The 23427-nt window shown below is 40.5% G+C and overlaps 1 protein-coding gene and 1 non-coding gene across 3 annotated transcripts in view; one reads left to right on the top strand and one right to left on the bottom strand.

Annotated features, from left to right (window-relative positions):
- The window catches only part of Eftud2 (elongation factor Tu GTP binding domain containing 2), a 42466-nt gene that overhangs the window by 16929 nt on the left and 2110 nt on the right, over positions 1-23427 (bottom strand). For both annotated transcript variants that reach the window (XM_015495576.2, XM_015495577.2), the window contains exons 3-11: positions 14081-14246; positions 12795-12873; positions 10996-11071; positions 10414-10479; positions 9596-9631; positions 7880-7970; positions 6547-6629; positions 3488-3654; positions 882-1006 (exon numbers count right to left, since the gene is read on the bottom strand). In XM_015495576.2, the coding sequence (XP_015351062.1) occupies positions 882-1006; positions 3488-3654; positions 6547-6629; positions 7880-7970; positions 9596-9631; positions 10414-10479; positions 10996-11071; positions 12795-12873; positions 14081-14246 (889 nt within the window). The remainder of the gene's footprint in view (positions 1-881; positions 1007-3487; positions 3655-6546; positions 6630-7879; positions 7971-9595; positions 9632-10413; positions 10480-10995; positions 11072-12794; positions 12874-14080; positions 14247-23427) is intronic.
- Positions 11400-11472, top strand: Trnav-cac. The gene has a single exon. It is a non-coding gene; the product is annotated as a tRNA-Val (tRNA).

The following is a 23427-nucleotide window of genomic DNA, read 5'->3' as shown; positions in this document are numbered from 1 at the left end:
CCCCCCCCCCACCCAGTTTTTTAGAGACAAAGTCTCACTGAGTTGCTTAGGGCTTTGTTAAGTTGCTGAGGCTGGCTTTGAACTTACGATCCTTTTGCCTCAGCCTCCCGAAGTCACTGGGATTACAGGCATCTATCACTGGGCCTGGCTAAACTTAAAAAATAAGTTTTGCTTGTTTTTTCAAAGGAACAGAGTCATCCACCCTGAGAATGAGGTGGTGTGACTGGTGAGAACAGAAATGGTGGTCCCCCACTACCTCTCTGTTGTGAGACCTCTCATAGGGCCTGTATCTTCAGCCCTGAAAATAGGGTAACAACTCCCTATGAAAGAATTACTTCACTGACACACATAAGACTATCAATACATGGTTCCTATTGGAATTGGAGGTAACTGGTGAGGCAACAGAAATGGAAAAGCTGGGGAGCCCCTTAGGTAGGGAAGCTGACCTCAGAGATCTGGTGTCAATGCTCTGGACACCCATAGACTCATGCAACTGGGTCTGCCAGTGGAGGCTTGTACAGTCTAATTTGGGTTCTCAATTAGACCTATCAAATTTATATGTGTTTAGTTACAGCTGGAAAAACAGAAGCTCTAACAGAGCTTTAAGAAGGAAGTCTGAAATTGCTTTGCAGGCATGGATAATTCCTATTTTGTAAACTCTGCCTCACTTCCCAGTTGCTTTTGTTTTTCTTTTGTTAGAAACTATTAAACCTAAAGAAAACGATAGGTCAAAAAGAGCCCCAAATATGACAATAATAGGTGATGAACTGTTTTCCTCTCCAACAGGGTACTGTGACATGAAGCCAGTCTGAGCCATTCAGCAGGAAATGCACACATGACTCTGGGGAAGCTGGTGAGACACAGTGCCAGCCAGAGCTTACCAAAAGTGTCAGCATAGATCTTGGCAAAGGAGCCCAACGTGAAGCAGATGCTGTACTGGGAGCTGGAGAAGCAGACATTGCCCAGGAGCGGGGAAAGGATCAGGTTTTCATCGGTGGAATACATGCTGAAAAAGAGAATGTGGTGAGCCAGTGCCAGGCTGTGCAGCAGCCCGGATGCACTGCCAAGGGGGAAGGGCAGGAACTCTGTGTCACAGCCACTCTCCAGCCCTGAGGAGGGGCTTGCATAAGACTCTTAGTTTGCCAACAGCCTGGTCCAAGAAAGTGACATGATGGAGTCATTCCCTAACTCCCAGTAACAAGCTGACTTCCCGAGCTAGGAACATTCTGCAGAATCTTAGAAAAGCTAACCACATAGGACAGACAAGGGGAAACCTGGAGGACAGAGACAAAGACCTTGGAACACAAGAAATGAATACAATGTGATCAGAGAAGAAACATTTGAGAGCATTCCCAATTTCACGAATGCAAACAGACTTACGTACAAGTACCACTCATGAAAAGAAAGAAAAAGACCAACTTTGCTCCCCAAATTTACTGTCTTGTTTTTCTTTGTTCAGCTTTGTTTTAAAAGTTTATGATAAAATTTTATTTTTTTACTTATTTATTTATATTTTGCTGTGTTGAAGACTGAACGCAGGGAATTGTGTACGTCAGGTAAGCATTCTATAGCTGAGCTATATTCCCCCCATTCATTTATTTTTTTAAACTGTAGATCTAACCCAGGATACACTTTACCACTGAGCTACATCCCCAGCCCTTTTTAATTTTGAGATAGTGCTCACTAAATTGCTAAGGCTGGCCTTGAACTTGCAATCCTATTGTCTCATCCTCCCACGTCTCCAGAATTTCAAGCGTGCACCACCATGCCCTGTACAACTTTCAATCTTAAAAGTCATGCAGAAGGCCAGGCATGGTGGTGCACACCTGTAATCCCAAGCAGCTTGGGAGGCTGAGGCAGGAGGATAATGAGTTCAAAGCCAGATTCAGCAAAAGTGAGGCACTAAGCAACTCAGTGAGACCCTATCTCTAAATGAAATACAAAATAGGGCTGAGGGTGTGGCTCAGTGGTCAAGTGTCCCTGGGTTCAATCTCTGCTACCCCCCACCCCCCGAAAAAAAGTCATGCAGAAGCCATAATAACCACCTCAAGCCCATTTGCNTTAAAAAAAAAAAAAAAAAAAAAGATCCTGAGTTTTATCCTCTGTACAGCAAGGGAGGGAAAAAAAACCAAAACAACAAAGCCTGCTGCTCTTGGAGTATTTACCTTGATATCCGTAAGTATTTAAGCAACATATTTTATTACTCTTCTTATTTATAGGTTTAAAGCATAACTCTTGACTTTTTATTTTGGTAGATCAAGATTTAAGCTAATTTCATCTCCTACTTAAAAAAAAAAAAAAAAAAAGGTTTTATTATTTTTTCTCAGCTTCTCCAGAAACAGGGAGAAAATATTCCTGTTGAGAATTAGTGCTACCAACTGGGGAGTCTCCTAAAGGTAACTCAGTCTCTGGATATATAGGGGCAACCCTCAATCCTCAACTGGAAAGGCATTCTTTCAATAGGATGGCCTCTTCCCAGGCCTATTTTAGGGGCCGTAAGAAGTCATACAGTACATTCTTCAGCCTGCAGATAAGAATGCCTTTAAGATATATTGAGAGCTGGGCTTGGTGGCACATGCTGGTAATCCTAGCAACTCAGGAGGTTGAGGTAGCAGGAGGATTGCAAGTTCAAGGCCAGCCTCATCACCTCTGTGAGATCCATGTCTCAAAACAAAGAACAAAAAGGGCTAGGGGCTGGGGCTGCAGCTCTATGGCAGAGCACTTGCCCAACATGAGTGAGGCACTGGATCTGATCCCTAGCACCACATAAAAAAAATAAATAAATAAAATAAAGGCATGCTGTCCATCTATAACTACTAATAAGGGTCCCCGGGTTCAATCCCTAGGACCAAAATAAAACAAAATAAAGGAAAGAAAAAAGTACCAAAATGCCACTTAGATACTGTATACTATCCCATCACTCATAATCATTAAAGTGAGCCCTAAATCCACCTTGTTGAGAAGCAAGTATATCCACAGAAATACAGTAAACAGTTCCTTAATTTACTTAGTCTATGTTAATAAAATAGCAGCCAACATTATTCAGCACTCAGTTGGCATAAGTAAGCTCTGTGTTTAGAATACTATACCAAATATCTATTTCATTTGTTGTTACATTTCGATAGGCAAATATTATTACTTTTTTATATAGAAGCAAAAACTAAGCTTAAATAATCTGTCCAATTCACAGTTATCTCGTGAAGATGAGACTGTTTCTAGAGCCCAAGGTACTGACCCCAATACTACCTGTTTAAATTGGACAACTAGTTAAGACACAGGGCTAATGAGACAAGGCTATGGAGTCAATCCCTGTAGGGTCCTGAAAAATGCCTTGAATTCTGCCCAACTAGCTCATCAACACATGCCAAGAAATAAATTATGAGTTACTCCCAGAGGTATTTCTGGGTAAAATTAAGATTTATAAAAACCAGAGTCTCCAAGGACAGGAAATCCACTCCCTTATTAATCCACTGATTTCATCTACTACCTTATTAATCCATTGACTTCATCCACAATGTGGCGCAGCTTATAGTAAGCATCAGTTGGAGGCAGCTTCAGCTCCAGGATTAGTCGGTCAATCTTGTTGATACACACGGTGACTGCCAGCCTCTCCTGCACTGCATGCTTGATGAGCCGCTCAGTGTTCAACATCACCTAACAAACACAGGGTTCAGAAGGTGTTGATAAGAACAAAGAGGGCAGAAAAGCCTAGAGCAGAGTCAGAGAGGGTACCAAACTTTCAAAACAAGAAGTACAAAAGAATAAAGGGCAGGGGAAAGATTGCCAGGAAGGATGCACTTTCCTAAAGGCAGATGTAGGAACTTTAAGAGTGCACTCTGTAGATCTGAGAAATATATGAATAAACACACTGAGGATGCTGGGAGCCAGGATTCTCAGCACAAAGAAGAAACCAGGAAGGACAGGAAGACCTATGGTGCTAGAATAGAATGTGGGTATTAGGATGAATGAGTTTCAATACACATGTACAGAAATAATTAAAGACGCATGTAGGTGTATTTTATCTACCAGTGCTCAATGAAAGGGACAGGAAGTGATGTATCCCAAGAGCAACGAGCACACCTGGAACTTTGCTTCTAAATACTATTTCCTACTCTAAGAAGTAAGAGCTCATCTGGCATGGTGGGACATGCCTACAATCCCAGCTGCTTAGGAGGCTTAGCAAGAAGGATTGTAAGTTAGAGGGCAATTTGGGTAAATTAGTGGAACAATTTTTCAAAAAAATAAAAAAGGCTTGGGGTGTAGCACACTGGTAGAGTGCTTGGTTAGCAAGCGAAAGACCCTGGGTTCAAACCCCAACATCACACACACAAAAAAGAAGCCCAAGTTCCTTGATGAACTGGATGATTCCAGGATCTCAGGAAAAGTATAAGATGAGTCTAGAACATACATCTTTTTGTGCCAGAGAGTAAGGAAGTGCTCAAAAATAGATGCATGGGTCATAAGCATGAAACAGCCAGCTTGAAGGAACTCTTACTAGCCAAATCTGGGACAACTACAGTATCAGTATATATACTAATAACAACAAGGAATTATAACCCACTGAATAAATAAGCAAATTTGGGGGAGGGTTCTTCCTTACAACACAATTCTAACCAATAAATACAGAAGAAATAAAAGAGAAAAAAATCACCATTTGAAATAATTATAGAAATAAAAGCCAAGAATTATCAATGCACGATAAAATAATCAGGGAAAGGTTGATAATAGAATACACAAAGTATCTCCACATAAATTATTTATTACAAAGGAGGAAATAGTAACTTTACACTAGAGAAACCTGGCCAACCTACTTTAACCAAGTGATCAAAGTTAACATCATCAGTTATGGGATAAGGTAACATCATCTACTTCCTGATGTGATGGACTCATAAGAACATAACTATGCAGTACTCTTGCCCAAAGTAACTTGAAACTAATCATGAGGAAACATTAAGTAAACCCAAATTGAGAGATAGTTCTACAAAATAAATGCCCTATTCCCTTGAAAAAAATGCCAATGTCATAGGAGACAAAGAAAAGCTAAAGAACAGTTTCAATTAAAAGGAACTAAACACATAAATGAGATGCACCATTCTGTATTAGGGGATAAAATTCAAGGACATTACTGGGCCAATTTGTGAAATTGAATAAGATCTACAAAAAATATCAGTTATGGGCTGGGGATGTGGCTCAAGCGGTAGCGCGCTCGCCTGGCATGCGTGCGGCCCGGGTTCGAGCCTCAGCACCACATACAAAACAGAGATGTTGTGTCCGCCGATAACTAAAAAATAAATATTAAAAAAATAAAAAAAAAAAATATCAGTTATGATAGTGTTGTATCAATGTCAATTTCCTGGTAATGGTTACTGTAAGTGAATGTACTTATCCTTATAAAATAAATTCTGCCAACTACTTGGGAGGCTGAGGCAGTAAAATCTCAAGTTCAAGGCCAGCCTGAGCAACTTAGTAAGACTGTGCTTCAAAATAAAATAAAAAGCTCTGAAGTTGTAGCTCAGTGGTAGGACGTTTGCCTAGCATCCATGAGGCCCTAGATTCAATCCTCAGCCCCACAAAAAAATAAGAACCAAGAAACAAAAAAATCATACAACAACAAACAAAAAAGAAACCATGAAATATTTTACCGCTATTTATTTTTTTTGGTACAGAGATTTAACCCAGGGGTTATTTACCACTAAGCTACAGGGTCTCACTACATTGCTTAGGACCTAAGTTGCTGAGACCAGACTTGAACTTGCAATCCTCCTGTCTCAGCCTCTGCAGTAGCTGGGATTACAGGCTTTTGCCACAGTGTCCAGCTAATATTGTACTTTTAAATGGTTCAAAGGGGCTGGGAGTATAGCTCAAGTGGTAGAGGACTTGCCTAGGAGGCATGAGATCCTGGGTTTGGCCCTCAACACCACACACTAGAAAATTAAAAATAAATAAATAAAATAAACGGTATAAAGGGAAAATATATATACATGTGTGTTTATCTGTGTTCAGAGAGAGAATTCCAGAGCAAATAAAAATAAAGGTGAGTTCCTTGTACTACTCAGGCAACTTCTCAATAACTTTGAAATTATTTCACAGTCAAAATTAAGTCAACTTTAAAAACTCACTCACAAAAAGAATGGTCAAGACTTCTTCCTCTGCTGGCTATCTCACCACTGACAATACAAACGCAGGTTAGTCAAGGTACCGAATCTTTCAATTTAGAAATATAAAAGACACCCTGGCCTTTTAACTCCAATCTCAGAAAAACCTATTAACTTTTAAAAATCCCTTTATATGAATATGCTTTCCTCCCTTCCTTTAATTTATATCTGTCATTATCTTTGTATTTCTTGAATGACAATGGGTCTTATCACTTTGAGCTTCACTGAGCAAAGAGACCCATCTTGATAATTAATTTTGAACTTCATTTGCTGCACTAATTTTAGAGCAAATCTAAGCCTTAATCCCAGACTTTCATGTTTGCTGGCTCCCAGCACACCTAATGCTCTGGGTACTGTGTGGGGGCAAACAGGAGAGCAGAGCCTGACTCACCCCCTCAGCGGCATCGATGAAAAGGACCACTCCATCTGAGATGCGCAAGCCAGCTGTGACCTCATCAGAAAAATTCACATGTCCTGAAAAGCAAATATTAAGTAAGTCACCAAATGGTGAGTGAGGAGGCACAATTAACTTGTTGTGTGATCTAAGGAGCACTTTGAAGCTTATAAACTCACAAACATCTGCTTTCACTTCTTTTCACAACTCCTTGGGCAGTGTACAAATTTCTTCCATTAGTCACATCCTTGGATTCATCATTTATTTATTTGTTTATTTTGCAGTACTGGGGATTGAACCCAGGATCACTGTACCACTGAACTACACTGCAGCCCTTTTTACTTTGAGCAGGGTCTCAGTAAGTTGCTGAGGCTGGTTTCAAACTCGTGATCCTCCTGCCTCAATACCCCCTACCACCAGATGCTGGAATCATGTAGGTGTGTGCCACTATGCCCAGGCGGATTAATATTTTATACAGGAGGCCCCCATATATAAGAGATAGACAGTTTTACCTAGGAGGGTATAGTGAGCTTACCCTGACATACCAGCTTACTCTGTAAGCAGAGTTCTGTGGGACCTAAGACAATCTGGAGGAGGGAGAAAGGGCAAAGGGATGTGGGGTGCTGCTCAAGAAGTCAGTTTCCTGTTAAGATGCTGCTGAGGGGAGAGGTAGTGTTCTGTAGAAGCTGAGGGTATCAGGGCACTAGGTACCTGATAGTGTAATGAAAGCAAATCTACCAAAATGTAAAGTTCTAATTTTTGTCCTCTTTTTTGCAGTGCTGAGAATTGAACTTAGGGTCTTGCATATGTTAGGTGCCTTAAAGCTATATCCCCAGCCCCCAAAATACTCTGCCCCAAGTCAGTCCTTTCTTCTCTATCTTCTTTTTTGGCAATACCAGGGATGGCAACAAGTCAGTCCTTTCCACAAGAGTCAGCTGCAAGGCAAGGTGCACTGCTCCCACAGTTATCTCCATGTCCACTGGTCTCCTTCAAAACACTGAGAGTGCCAGAGGCCAGAGACAAGGTCTAACTAACCTTTACTTCTCCAGGGGCAAGCCTGAGGCCTGATATAGGCTGAAGTGAATAAATACATAAGGTTCCCTAAAATTAAAGTATTCTAGAGGAAAGTAAAGACAAGCATAAAGCACAGTGTTTGCTAATTAGTAAGAAGCAAAGAAGATTCTGAAAAATGAAAACTACCTCAATAAAGAATGAAAGTATGAAAGGAAGATAAAAACAAAAATGTGCTACTTCACATTGCTCTGGAAGCAGGAGCATAGAGCCCAAACCAGGACAAGTTTCAACCACACAGAGTAAGGGAATATTTCACCTGGCGTGTCCATGATATTGAAGAGGTAAGATTTTCCTTTGGTATCTGGCAGGACCACAGTCACAGGAGTGCTCTTGATGCCAACACCTCTCTGAAAGTCACAAGAGACAGTGGTCAAGACTTCTTGCTTTGCTGGAAGGGTGCAGTATAGCAAATTACAATGATGTCTCTCTTTATAGTGGGTATAATTTTTATTTCTGGTTCTAACCAAATTGACCTTGAAGATGAAACATATTTTTTGGTACTAGGGATCTAATCCAGGGTGCTTTACCACTGAGCCACATCCCCAATCCTTTTTATTTATTTTTATTTTTTTAAAATATATTTATTTGTAGGTGTAGATGGACACAATATAATACCTTTATTTATTTATTTTTTTTATGTGGTGCTAAGGATCGAACCGGGGTCGTCCCCCCCCCCCACCCCGTGCTAGGCAAGCGCTCTACCGCTGAGCCACAATCCCAGCCCTCCTTTTATTTTGAAACAGGGTCTCACTAAGTTGCTGAGGGTCAGGCCAAGTGGCTGAGGCTGGCATTGAACTTGCAATCCTCCTTTCTCAGCCTTGTGAATTGCCTGGGATTATAGGCGTGTGTTGCCATGCCCAGAGAATCTTTTCTCTTCATACACTAGAAACAAAGATAACAGCGGACTATTTTAAAACTAAAAAAAAAAAAAGACATAGTAGCACACACCTATAATCCCAGTTTTTCAGGAGGCTGAGGTGGAAAGATCATAAGCTTAAGGCTAGCCTCAGCAACTTTGCAAGACCCTGTCTCAAAATAAAATACAGAAGGCTGGTAATGTACCTCAGAGTAGAATGCTCTGGGGTTCAATCCCCAGTCCCACAAAAAGCAGGAAAAAAAGAAATAATCTGGGGCATATTCGTTTTTTTTTTTTTGTTGTTGTTAAAACAAACAAACACACACAGATACAGTTTTTATAACACTTATAATAGGAAATAAATATTTTAAAAAATAGCCCAGTCGAACAAATTTATAAATATATTTAGAAACAAAAATAGCTAACATTAAGGCTGGGGTTGTGACTCAGTGATTGAGTGCTTGCCTAACATATGCGAGGTGCTGGGTTCGATCATCAGCACCACATAAACATAAATAAATAAAATAAAGGTATTGTGTCTAACTACAAAAAAAAAAAAAAGGCTAACATTCACTGATTACTTATCACATGCTACCTGTGTTCCAGGATCCTTTAGTTAACCATATCTATGAACATATAAGTCTTCCAAGTATTCATTTAGGAAAAAAGGAATAGAAATAGAGGAAAAAGGACACAGAAGAGGTCAGAGGGGAAGGATAAAGATCCAGATGGAAAGATAAAAAGAAGCATAAAGATACATGAACCTGTTCAGAGAGAAGCTACTCCTTGGAAGAGATCATCCTATGGATGGACTCATCATATGGATGTCATTTTAAAAACTATGTTGAGCTTCACAAATCAGACTCACCTCTTAGTATTTGCTTTATTAGGCCAAATTAAATTCAGTCAAGGACAGGAAGGCCCCATCTTGCCCTCCAATTTGCCTCCCCAGTTCTCATCATGGAAGAGCAGGGGGAGAAGAGGTGTGGGTCTGAGCTGAGGGGCAGGTGGGCTATGGACCAAAATGCTGCCATAAAGGCCTCTCTACATTTTCTACAAAACTATTACTGGTGGGTCTGATATGGGTAACCATCTGATTTCCCAAGGTACACTTACCTCTTGCTCTGTGAAGAGGATGTCAGTATAGCATAACTGAAAAAAAAAAAAAAAAAAGAAGGTCATTACTATCTGAATTCAGACTCCTCTTCCACATACCAACCATCAATCACTGTTCCTCGCCACCTCCCAGCTGGGGCTTCTGCCCCAGGAGAACAGATGAAAACAGCAGGGTGTCCCCACAGCAATTCCAGACAATGAGACCAGTGCCCACTGAGCTGGAAAATGTTCCTTGATGTGTGGAGTCCTTCCCCCCACCCCACCCCACCCCCACCTTTTGGGAGGGAGTCATTGAGGACCAGGAATGGCTGGAGAGCTAAATTTTATCAAATACACTTCTATCTTAAGAGTGGTAAAGGGAGACACATGCCAGCCTTCAAGGAACCCCACATGTCAAAACAGTCAATCTGGCGGACTGAACATTTATTGCACTGAGACTTGCTGCCACAGTTGGCCTCATTCACAGGCATTTAAATTTACCATGAAAACAACAAGGTCCAATTGTATGATATTTATAGAGCAGGCTATTAATACTATGACAGGAAAGAACAGACTATAAAAGTCAGGATATATCATAACTGAGGAGGGATCCCAAGTGCAGAACAGATCATCTAAAAATACTGCAGGTTAATATTCTCTTTGCCTGAGAAAATTGAAATCATTTTCTTGTAGCCTATTAATAGAGATTACAATTATAAAGCAGTACTCCGTAGGTGTCACTATTTATAAAGAGTGGGAAGGGTGAGGAAGGGGAGGGAGAGACATCTTTCTGTATTTTGAATGATTCATTCTAAACCCTCAATAGAAGTTCTACTTACATCCTGGTCATAACGCTTTCTGATTTCCGGGTGTGTCTGCTCTATTAAACAATCTACAAAACATGTCTAAAAGGGAAGAGAAAGTTATAATCTGCCAAGTGCAAAGGAAAATGAAAATCTACTGTGACCTCCTCCCAGAGCTCCTAACACACCATGTAATTTAGGGATAAGGAGAGGAAGAGGGGAACAAGGAGTATTATGGGACAACAAATGATTAACACGAAGCCACAGGATTATTTTTAAATGAAAGATGAAATCTTTCCTGGACAGGCATCCCCCAGGAAATGAAAACTTATAAAAATCAAAGTAAGGCTCAATTTCCCTTTTTCTGTCCAGATGTAGACACAAGGCTTAGGCATGCAAGTAGCTTAGGAACAGGTTCCACCTGCTACTCAGAAAAGCTAGAATTTCATAGCAGTTTCATAAGAGGCACATGTTGACCCTGTCCCCCTTCCCCCATCCTGGTCCCCAAGTCAGGATGTCCAGGTTTATGAACTCAAATCTCCACCTCTGTGACTCCGAGGGCTCAAAAGATGAGCAAATACAAAAAGAAATCCTGTTCTAAGCTGAAAGTTCTCCCACCTTGCCATGGTGGAGATGGCCACAAAGGGTCACATTTCTGATGAGCTCCGAGTTATCCATAAGATCTGCCAAGAAACTGAAAAGAAGAAAGAAAACAAGAAAAGGGGCGTTGGCATAAGTTTTCAAGTGGAGAATAGTACAAAGGTGTTTCGGGTATTTTTGGCCAGAAACAGCTTTCCAACCAACTGGAGAATTCTCAGACAGAATGTCTACATCTACATAGTTCTGCCTCTGTGAACGAAACAGATTTATCCATGAGATGACACAATCTGGGAATGAAATATCTTGGGGATTTCAACAGTCAAATAATGAGATTAAAAAAAAATAGAGGAAAAAGAAAACCAAATACCTGAACTAACACAGCTCCATGAGAGCTGTCTCTTTAAAAAGCTTTAGGCTAGGGTTGTGACTGTAGCTCAGTGGTAGAGCACCTGCCTCACATGCGTGAGGCACTGAGTTCGATCCTCAGCATCACATAAAAATAAACAAATAAAGATATTGTGTCCATCTACAACTAAAAAAAGAATACTAAAGCTTTAGGCTACACTGATAGCCCACTGATGCCAGGAGGACTTAAAATCATTTGGGAAGCTTCTTTTGGAATTGCTGTTGGAGCAGTTAACAGAGCATTAAAGAAAACCCCTGTCATTACTGATGTTGAGCCCAGGGGACTTCCATTCTGGTCATAACCAGCACTGTCTTTCATATTTATCACCCATATTACTTATGGCAAGTAGCCTTTGGATGACTATGGCATTTTTTTAAAAAATATTTTTTAGTTTTAGGTGGACACAATATTTTATTTTCATGTGGTGCTGAGGATCGAACCCAGTGCCTCATACATGCTAGGTGAGCGTGCTACCTCTTTAGCCACATCCCCAGCCCCTGACTATAGCTTTTTATGTGGCTCAAAGATCAGAGATTTTAAAAATCACCACTGAGAATGCAAAGGAATATAAAGCAAGTTTTTTTTTTTAACATTTTCAGTTGTTGATAAACATATAATTTCATGTATATATGTATGTATGTATGTATATACGTGGTGCTAAGGATAGAACCCAGTGCCTCACAAGTACTAGGCAAGTGCTCTACCTCTGAGCCACAACCCCAGTCCTGAAGCAAGTTCTTAAAGCTTCTGAAGGGTTGTTTTTAAAATGTCTGAATGATGGCAGGTAAGCTGATTGTTTCAGAAGGTTCCCTACTTTTTTTTAGAAGTATAAGAACCCCCCCCCCGCCCCGTTTTTTGTGCTTGGGATGAGATTCTATTTAAAAACAAATAAAAAAATAGTTTCATTACCTAATAGTGAGTCACAAGCACTTCGATACATGAGGACCTTAGAATTGCATTTTGTCAGTCAAAACGTTTCCAAATACAGTGTGCATACAAAAAGCTAAACCCTTCTACACACACTCCACTGTCTTGTACCCTCCCTTTCAAAATAAAAAGCATTCAATTGGTCCCAAAATACTAAGCAGTCTTACTGAGTCAAAATTAGCTCTGGTGGCCACAATACTGATGATTATAATACCCCTCTCTGTTTCAAAGGCTGGCTTCCAAGAACAAATTAAAGGTGTGGAGGAAGAGGGAAACAGAGATTTGGATGAGGGCCAAGAGAAAAGTTAAGATTGAGCTTACATATCCCAGTAGCCAAATAAACTGAGGGAAACTGTGACAAATTATGAAGAAATGCTGCCACAATCCACTAGCTACTTAAATCAAATACAACCTTCTTTCTGTCTCCATGAAAAAACAAACCCACACTGCTTCTACAGAGAAGTTCAAAGATCTTATAACTTACTCCATTTCATACACTGTGACAGGTAATGTCTGCTCCATCAGGGTGAACTTCTTGGTTTTCACTGGCTTAATAATGGGTTCTAAGAAGGGGGGGGGAATGAAAAAGGTTATGATGTGCAAGTAGGCATAAATCATAAAAATACAGACACCTATTTCATCAGACTGAGCTTTCAGAATGTATGATATAGAACATCAATTTATTTTATTCTTAAGAATCACTCATGTTGCTTGTCATGCCAAGCCATTCTCATTTGGCAGTGTCTGGGGCAGGCATGTGACAAGCCCTGGTCACAGACATGTGGTACAAGGAAATCCAGTAGGAGGTTTCTAAAGAGCCCCCACCCACTCACCCACCAGCTTCCTACTCCTACTTTCTTTTTGTTGTCACAAGATAACTCATTGGAGGGCCACTGCTGAAGCTCAGATTATCCCAGTATGTACATGTGACACATAAGCACGATTATGAACACTATTACTGCACACCTAGACTTGTTGACAGGGAAATCCATCCATAGTATGTTGTTGATGTAATACAAATCATTAAAACTGTACATATATAATTAAACACAGTTCAATTTACACAAGTGTTTACACTGAGATCTGTTTAGAAATATATTCACTTAAATACTTAGAGTGGTCATCTCTGCATGGTGAGATGTTGGCTAATTTCTACACCTTTTCACCTATATTTTCTACAACATTTAAATTTTTGTAAATAAAAAACTTTTATAAAAAGAAGTATCATTCTGAGAAAAAAAAAAAAAGAATCACTCATGTTGAGAATGTTCTGGAAATGCTGTTTGGCACGTGACAGTGAAGGATCTCAAATTGTGAACTGAAGAGTTTGCACTCTATTTGGTGGGAGGAGGGGGAGAAAGGTACAGATTAAGGTTAATATCTGTTCAAAATCTCTCCTTACAGATATAAATGCAATTACTTTCCAAAACTTATAAGAAGTGGACAAATAAGCACTGTGAAGATTAGTAAAAGGGGTTGGGACTACTTAGATAGAAGAACTTATCAGAACACAGGGAGAACTTAATAATGGCCTTTAAGCATCTGAATAGGAATTAGACAAAAAAATAAAGCTTTTATGCTTAGTAATCAGCCAAAAGTTTTGATGACTATTCAAACAGTGTTAATTGAATCTTAATCCAGAAACAGTACCGGAAAGTAGTAAAAAAAAACTGATCAGTTCATTCACTGAACTTTAAGATCTGTTGAAGGTTACAAAATGAAATGTTCATGTTTGGATGTCCCCCTCACATCCAGCGCCCTCTGCTGTACCTGTGAGAGGCTGGGTGTCCTCTTCCTGAACAATGGTCTCCACCTCAGGACCATACACCTCCTCCGCGGTGGGGTAATACTTCTTATCCTCATGCAACACCACCTCCATCCCAGGGTGATCGTCATCATGCTCTCCTATATCATCGTCATCCTCGTCATCATCCATCTGAAAGAGAGGAAAGGAGGATATATTGAACAGGCACATCTTTTCTGCTCAATGACTGACTACAGTTGGGGATGGAGCTCAGAGGTAGACCTCTTGCCTAGCATGTGTGAGGCCCTGGATTTGATGTACAACACTATGAAACAAAAACAAAAACTGACTGCATCACATAAATAAAGGTACTGACTTCACATGCTGGTCATCTTTTTATTTCAAGTTCTTTGCCAGTGGGGAGGGTCCACTCCTGCAAGATCTTTCACAAAGAGAACACTATAAGCCAAGGTTATGCCCAGCTCTCGTGCTTCAAATTTGCCCTTTCCTGAATGTGGGCCAATGGTCACAAGTGGATTGAGATTAGGGAAAAAAAAAAAAATGGCTCATTACAGCATACCTTTTTAAACAAAGAAACAAAACCAAAAACTCCACTTTCTCCAGCAAAAACCAGGAGGAGGGGTAGGGTTGTAGCTCAGTGGTTGAGCGCTGGCCTCACATGCATGAGGCACTGGGTTCAATCCTCAGCACTACATAAAAAATAACTAAATAGGACTGGGGTTGTGGCTCAGTAGTAGAACACTTGCCTAGCATGTGTGAGGCACTAGGTTTGATTCTCAGCACCACATATAAATAAATAAAATAAAGGTCCATCAACAACAACAAAATAATTTTAAAATTAATTAATTAATTAGACAAAGATATTGTGTCCATCTACAAATAAAAAAATATTAAAACCCAAACCAAAGCAAACCAAAACAAAACAAAAAACCAGGAGGAGCTAGAGAAAGAAATTGAGAACAAGTCCACACCTTTAAAATTTTCACTCAGATTTTTTTGGGGGTAATATTTATTGAGTTATAGATGAACACACAGTATCTTTATTTATATTTATGTGGTGCTGAGGATCAAATCCAGTGCCTCACACATGCGAGGCAGGCACTTTACAAATGAGCTACAGCCCCATTCCCTACAGATTTATTTATTTATACCATGAAGAAGGCGATTAGTTAAGAGGTTACTGCAGTAATTTAGGAGAGATGATTGGGGTAGTGGCTTTGACCACAGCAACTGTGAAATTTGCTGGTTTATTTTTTTAGTACCAGAGATTGAACCCTCGGGTGCTCTACCACTGACCTCTACCACCCAGCCCATTTAATTTATTTTGAGACAGGGTCTCACTAAGCTGCCTAGGCTGGCCTCAAACTGAAAAATGTTTTCTATTTTTTTTTCCTTTAGTTGTAGTTGGACACAATACCTTTATTTTATTTATTTATTTTTATGTGGCACTGAGAATTGAACCCAGGGCCTCGCACATGCTAGGCAAACGCTCTACCGCTGAGCCACAACCCCAGCCCCCCAAAAATGTTTTCTAATGAATAAAAATAGATGTGATAAAAAAGAGAAGAGGCCTGAGCAACTGGAGATGGCATTGTATTTAGTAAGCTGAGGAAATCTGTAAGAGCAGATTGGGGGCAGAAGCTCAGAAGCTAAGTTTTAGATATGCTAAGTTTGAGATTCTCTTATAGTTTAAGTTGAGAAGCCAAGTTGGAAATTGGATATATAGACCAAAGGTTCAAGAGAAAGATGCAGTTTGGAAATATCAATCTGAGAGTTCTCAGTGCACAGAAGCTACCTGATAAGACTTGATGAGATCACCAGGACAGTGAGTGTATGCAGAGAACAGGAAATATCCTACTGAAATGTGGAGGTCAAGGACATGAAGAAGTAGCAAAGACATAAGAAACAGCTAGTGAGGAACAAATCTAGAGGATTCTCTGGAAGCCAATGGAAGAGAGTATTTAAGGAGGAGGGAATGGCTGGCTGGATCAGATGCTTCAGGCTTGTCAAATAAGACTAGAAACTGACCTTTGAATCTGTCAGGATAGAGATCACTGGTAACCTCAACAAGAGTAGTTTCTGAGGAGTCAGGGAAGCAAAAGGAAGGAAGTGGGCTTGAGAGAAAATGGAAAGACAAATCAATTTGGAGACAGCCAGTATCAAGAACTCTTTTTTTTTGGTATGGGATTGAACTCATGGGCTCTCAACCACTGAGCCACATCCCCAGCCCTATTTTGTATTTTATTTAGAGACAGGGGGTCTCATTGATTTGCTAAGTGCCTCATTGTTGCTGAGGCTGGCTTTGAACTCGCAATCCTCCTGCCTCAGCCTACAGAGTCATTGGGATTACAGGCGTGTGCCACCCCGCCCAGCCTCAAGAACTCTTTTGAGGGCTGCAGTTGTGGCTCAGTGGTGGAGTGCTTGCCTAGCATGTGGGAGGCCCTGGATTTCATCCTCAGCACCATATAAAATTAAATAAAATAAAAGTATTGTGTCCACCTACAACTAAAATGATAAATAAAAAAAAAAAGAATTCTTTTGAAATGTGCTGTATTGGAAGGCAGAGAAATAGGGAGGTAACTGAAGGGGGTTATAGAGTCAAGGGAGGATTTTAGGATAAAATAACATGACTGTATACTGATAGGAATGATCCAGTAGAGAAGGAAAACTGATGATGCTGGAGAGGCAGGGGAGAATTGCTGAGTGAAGGTCTTGAGTGATGAGAAGGGACAGGATCTAGTTTCTAGCAGAGAGAAACATAAATGAATCATCCATAAGAAAGAAAGGCAGGCATTCTATATGGGTACAGACCAGGGAGGTAGGTAGATATAATGGTGGGTTCTTGTTTTCCTTCACACAAATTCTACATGCCAACCTCTTTTTTTTTTTTTTTTTTTTTTAAATATTTATTTATTTTTCAGTTTTTGGCAGACACAACATCTTTGTTTGTATGTGGTGATGGGGATCGAACCCAGGCCGCACGCATGCCAGGCGAGCGTGCTATCGCTTGAGCCACATCCCCAGCCCCAACCTCTTTCTTAAAAAGAACAAAAAACCCTCCAGTGGTGAGCTGACTGGCTACCTCCTACCACCTGCACACTCTACTTCTACTCAAGTAGCTTGAGATTACCCTAGCTCTTTTGGCAGCAGAATATATCCTACTGATAATAACTCCAAAATAGCAGTCAAGCCAGTTTTCTCCTGTTCCATGCTGCTGAATGTATTATAAATCTAACTGTAGGATTTTATGTAATAATTTCTGACTGCCTGTAATCATTTTTACCTGAGATCTTGACAGCAGCTCAAACTTAACAAGTCTAAAATAAAACTAAACAAGCATGTTTTTATCATTTCCTTTTGTCTGTTAATAACCAGTTTTCCTCTAGACACTCCAGTTTCCCTCATTCTCTCTTCTTGAATGCAAACAATGGCCAAACTCCACAACTTCATGCGCTTGCTGAGACTATTGTGATGAATTCCTGATTAATCTCCAGTCCTCCCAACTCTCCTTTCAGTAAAGAAAGGTCTTTTAGTAGCTTTTTCATTACTATGATCAAAAAGACCTGGCAAAAACAATAGGAGGAGAAAAAGTTTATTTGGGGGCTCATGGTTTCAGAAGTTTCAGTCCATAGAGGGCTGATTCCATTCCTCAGGGCCTGAGATAAGGTAGAACATCATGGTGGAATGGTGACAGAGGAAAGCAGTTGAGAACACTGCATCAGGATATGAGAGCTCTGCTCAACAAGGACAAAATCTGTACCCCAAAGGTAAGCCCTACAGGAACTCACCTCCTCCAGCCACACCCTACCTGCCTAGAGTTACCATCCAGTTAATTCCTATCAGGGGATTAATGTACTGATTAGGTTAGGAGTTCCAAAACCCAATCATTTCACCTCTAACCTCTCATGCATTGCTCATGTCATGAACTTCAGGGGGACACTTAATATCTAAATTATAATAGAAGGGTCCAGCATTTTGCTTGAACCATGTCATCTCTCACTTTCAGTTCTCCATTCAAATCCTTCAACCTCTGGCCTCATGTCCTCTGCTTCATATCCACAGCTGCCCTTCAGGAGATGTGTGATGTGGAGAAGTAGTCCTGCCTTTATATACTACCTACCCCTGGGCCCGAGCTCACTGAACTCCTCTCTAGAACGGACACCCTTCTTTCCTATTTACATTATTAAAATCTTACGTATCTCTTTACAATTCTATACCACAATAAAAATTTTTTTTAACATTTATTTTTTAGTTGTAGTTGGACACAATACCTTTATTTTACTTATTTATTTTTATGTGGTGCTGAGGATTGAACCCAGGGCCCCACATATGCTAGGCGAGCACTCTACCGCTGAGCCACAACCCCAGCCCCCACACACAATAAAAAATTTAAAATAATTCTATGCATCTCATGTGGATTAGGCTATAGACCTTAATTCTGCTGGAAGAGTACAGACTTGCTCAGCCATTCTGAATAGTAATCTGACAGTACTTAGTATCAAAATATTACCTAAGTAGAAACATTTCTTTTTTTCCTTTGGTGGTACTGGGGATTGAATTCAGGACATCAAGAATGCTTGACAAGCACTCTACCACTGAGCTACATCCCCAGCCCCTAGAAACACATTTAATTTGTATAATTCCATAATCAGAAACTCTGTTCAAAGGAATATAACACTCCTCAAAATTTTCACATCATGCATTAAGGGACACAACTAAGAAAGTTCACTGCAGTGTTATCTGTAGTGAGGTGTTAGAGTCTGTAAACAAGTCAGGATGGCGCCTGGAAAATGTTAGTCTGTAAACAAGTCTGGATGGTGCCTGGCAAAATGCCAGAGGGAGTGGTTTGAGAAGTAACAAAAGCGAGCCATTAAATGTGGAGATTCCTTATTGGTTGACTGATGTATCTAGTTTATGTTAATTAGATAAGCTGTGTGAAATGCATAAATATCACTCCTGCCCTGCAATAAACGGCTTCCACTCCTGCTGTATCAATCTACACAAGTTGTTAGTCACCCCCCGGTTATTTTGCTGCAGCCGGACTGCGGCAGATGGTGGCCCGTACCGGGAGCCCCGGGACACTCGGGGGTAAGTGACGAAAAATGCTGCCCGTCCATAGATAGGACGGGAGCAAATCTGCTCGTCCCTAGGCAGATAGGGCGAGAGGAAAAATGGCCATTTCGAGAAAATGGAGAAGATTGATACAGTATGTTTGTGTCTTGTTTTGTCTTGAAATGTTGTATTGTCTTTATGATGAAAATATGGAAGGGGTGAGAAGTAAATTACTAAGGGAAGAAGGCACCCCAGTGGAACCAAGAATAGTTAGGGCATGTGTTGATAAGAGCCCAGGAACTCTAGTCAGAAAGAAAAAGAAAGTTCAGAAGAAGGATTATCAGGAAAAAAGTTGCAGCAAAAGGCTATTACTAAATACTTTTCGTTACCGGAGGGTGCCTGAAGCAGAGAGGCGGCTGCCGAGTGTGCAAGCCGGTCACAGGGCAGCAAGGATTTTCCAAGAGGCGGCGGCGACTGGCCCTTCTCCGCCTCCTGGCCGGGGAGCTGGCTCTTCCTCTGCCGCGAGCCCAAATCTAGACCTGACTTGGAGGCACAGTCTCGCAGGCTCTTGCTCCCTGTGCCCAGTAGCAGTTTGAGTCTGGGACACTCCCCAGGGCCATCTGGGGCTGCCCAGGCACTACAGCCAGCAGAAGACGCTACTGGTGTCCCTGATGTTTGGTCATTTTCAATGCCAATAACTAAACTACAATGTTTCTCCCACACCTGGAAGCTAATGAGTAATGAGCACTATTAAGGCTTATTTCAAATGCAAAAAAACCTTGAGATAATGTACTAAATTGTTCAGAAGGTTGTTTTCTTAGTAGAATGCTACAGGATTTTCTTTAGCCATCCGGAGTTCCTGCCTTCGTCCCAGTGCCGGTAAAGACCAAGGTGGAAGAATTTCCAGTGTTGCTGAAAACCGGACGAGACTTCGGCTGAGAAACAGACGAGACTTCGGATCAAGCTAGCTGCCTGCAGAACTTACCTGGACTGTGATTTAAGCTAGCTGCCTGCAGAACTTACCTGGACTGTGATTTACCTGGACTGTGAGTTAATCTATTGAGACACTGCTTTACCTGGACTGAGACAACAAACTGTAATCTACAACAAATTGTAACTCGGTATCTTTGCTAACAGTGTCATTGCTGGTATAATTTTTCCAAGGGCTTCTTGCATGGAGCCATCAATTGGCTTGGTATTGTGGCATTTTGTATCCTCCCTTTCTGTTTGTAGCAGGTTATTTATGGTGTTTCTGTAAAAACCACTATGGTCGTTATTTAAATTAAACAAAAGGGGGAAATGTTAGAGTCTGTAAACAAGTCAAAATAACACCTGGCATTTTGCCAGGGGAATGTTAGAGTTCGTAAACAAGTCTGGATGGTGCCTGGCAAAATGCCAGAGGGAGTGGTTTGAGAAGTAACAAAAGCGAGCCATTAAGTGTGGAGATTCCTTATTGGTTGACTGATGTATCTAGTTTATGCTAATTAGATAAGCTGTGTGGAATGTATAAATACTGCTCCTGTCCTGCAATAAACGGCTCCTACTCCTGCTGTATCAACGTACACAAGTTATTCGTCACCCCCCGGTTATTTTGCTGCAGCCGGACTGCGGCAGTGAGGAAAGGCTTGGTCCAGGTAACCTGGGTGTCCATCACTGAGAGAATGATGCACATGAGGAAAAACTGAGGAGATGTCACAGACCAAATGTACTCACAGAAACGAATGGATCCTAAAATGCACTAGTCATCACAATCATCATTTCTACATTTTTTTCTCTATATTTTTATTAATAGCTTTGGTGAGATAAGACCCACTTTCCACATGCAATTCACTCCTTCACTCTTTTTTTTTTTTTTCCTTCTTATGCTGGGGATTCAACCTAGGGCCCTGTGCATGCAAGGCAGACACTATACTACTCCATATCTTCAGTCCACAATCCATCCATTTTAAGTGCATCATTCAATGGGTTTTGGTGTCTTTACAGAATTGTGCAACCATATCTACAATCAATTTTAGATCACTTTAATTAGCCCAAAAAAGGAGTTCCATACTCTTAAGTTATTACCTCCCAATTCCATCCCCAACCCAGACTACCACTAATTGTTCACTTTCCATCTCTACAGACACCTATCCATTCTTTGGCTCCGGTATGAAAGTTATTTCTTTAGATATCTTTCTTGGTCATCCCAGTCAGAAATTATTTCTCACATACTATTACTACAGCATGAAGTTAATATAACTTAAACAGCATACTCCTCTTCCCCTGCTTTGTATTATAAATATTTTTGTATTTTTATCTCCCCCAGTTAGTAGAAGGTTTCCTGTGGGCAGGGGCAGTATCTCTGCTCTCTCTGCATCATTATTTCTTGAACATAGTAAAGAGCTTCATAAATATTTAACAAATGAATTTATTGAGCATTAGTCTGGAATTCAGGTTTATTGGGATCACTTTGAATTCAAATATATTAGCTTATGTCCCAAATAAGTTTTATAAACTTCCATTTTGTATCTTCACCCAAGTCATTAATGATAAGGTTGAAAAAGACAAATCAAGCACAGATGCCTAAAACATGTCACAAGAGCTCTGGTGGCAATACTTTTTGGGTTCCATTGTTCAATCAGCTGCAGCATTCCCTAACTGTACTCTGACATAGCCAAAATCTTTTCACAAGGACAGCAAGAGCCACAGTGCTTAATTTGGAAAAGGGGTAAAATGGAATGAGGACAGAAGACTTTTCTATCTGCAGGGATTGAATGAGAATGTATTCATGAATTACTTATTTTATGGATGCATATCACACTATCACACTTACTAATCTAAAATGTGGCACGTTATCTCCATCTTTAAAAATCGGGATGAGCTGTATAATTTACTTTTTGGTACCTCAGTCACTCCCAACAGTTTAAAGATGACCACAGTGAGCTTATCTCTGCAAGGTCTTCCCCACACCTCAGCCAAAATATAAATCACCTGGCCCTACAGATCTGAACACACACACAAAACGTTCTCCTTTTACGTCACATCACCTATATGGCTTCAACTTTTCTTTTTCTTCCAGTTTATTCTATCCTTTTCTAGTTTGATGAATATTTTTTCCAATTGAAAAGACAGATGGAGCCAGAATTTCTGTTCTATTTTCTTGCTGTCCCATGACTATTACAGCTCCCTAAGCACTGCTAATCCAGACTAATTCACTGTTAACAACCGGCCTTTCTACCTCTAGATTACGTTCTGAATAATTATAAAACAAAAAAGCCACCTTAGGTGGGCTGGGGTCATAGCTCAGTGGTAGAATGCTCGCCTCGCACATGTGAGGCAATGGGTTCGATTCTCAGCACCACATAAAAAAATATAAATAAAGATATTATATCACAACATCTACACACACATACACACACACACACACACACAAAGCCTCCTTAGGTGTCTTTTGCAAGCCTCAGATCATCTGGACTACATTTTCCATAGCCTTCCTCAAGGGGAATCAAAGAAGTCTATACTTTCCCTTTTATTGTTTTTGTGCATTTTTACAAACCTAAGCTTGTAGGGCTGGGATCGTGGCTCAGTGGTAGAGTGCTCACTTTGCACATGTGAGACCCTGGGTTCGATCCTCAGCACCACATAAAAATAAATAAGTGAAATACAACCATATATATATATATATATATATATATATATATATATATACACACACACACACACACACACACACACACACACATATATATTAAACCTAAGCTTGTAAATTATATTGTTATATTGTGTGCATGTACGAATATGTAACAAATCCCATCATTAAATACAACTATAATGCATCAATTAAAAAATATGGGGGAGGCTGTGTGTGGTGGTGCATGCTTACAATCCCAGCAGCTCAGGAGGCGGAGGTAGGAGGATGGTAAGTTCAATGCCAGCCTCAGCAACTTGGCAAGGCCCTAAGCAATTCACTGAGACCCTGTCTCTAAATAAAATACAAAAACAGGCTGGGGATGTGGCTCAGTGGTTGAGTGTCCCATGGTTCAATCTCCAGTACCAAAAACAAAAAATAAAAAATATGGGGGGGAGAGACCTGAGCTTGTGAGGGAGGTCCCAGTGTAGATGTTCTTAGAAAAGCTGATTACCTTTTCTTTTTTTTAAATTTTTTAAATCTTTTTTAAAGAGAGAGAGAGAGAGAGAATTTATTTATTTTAGTTTTCGGCGGACACAACATCTTTGTTTGTACGTGGTGCTGAGGATCGAACCCGGCCACACGCACGCCAGGCGAGCGCACTACCGCTTGAGCCACATCCCCAGCCCAAAA

This window comes from Marmota marmota, unplaced genomic scaffold (assembly GCF_001458135.2).
Source record: "Marmota marmota marmota unplaced genomic scaffold, marMar, whole genome shotgun sequence".
Classification (NCBI taxonomy): Eukaryota; Metazoa; Chordata; class Mammalia; order Rodentia; family Sciuridae; genus Marmota; species Marmota marmota.
The sequence above is the reverse complement of the archived record's forward strand: the minus strand, read 5'-3'. Positions and strand labels throughout refer to the sequence as shown.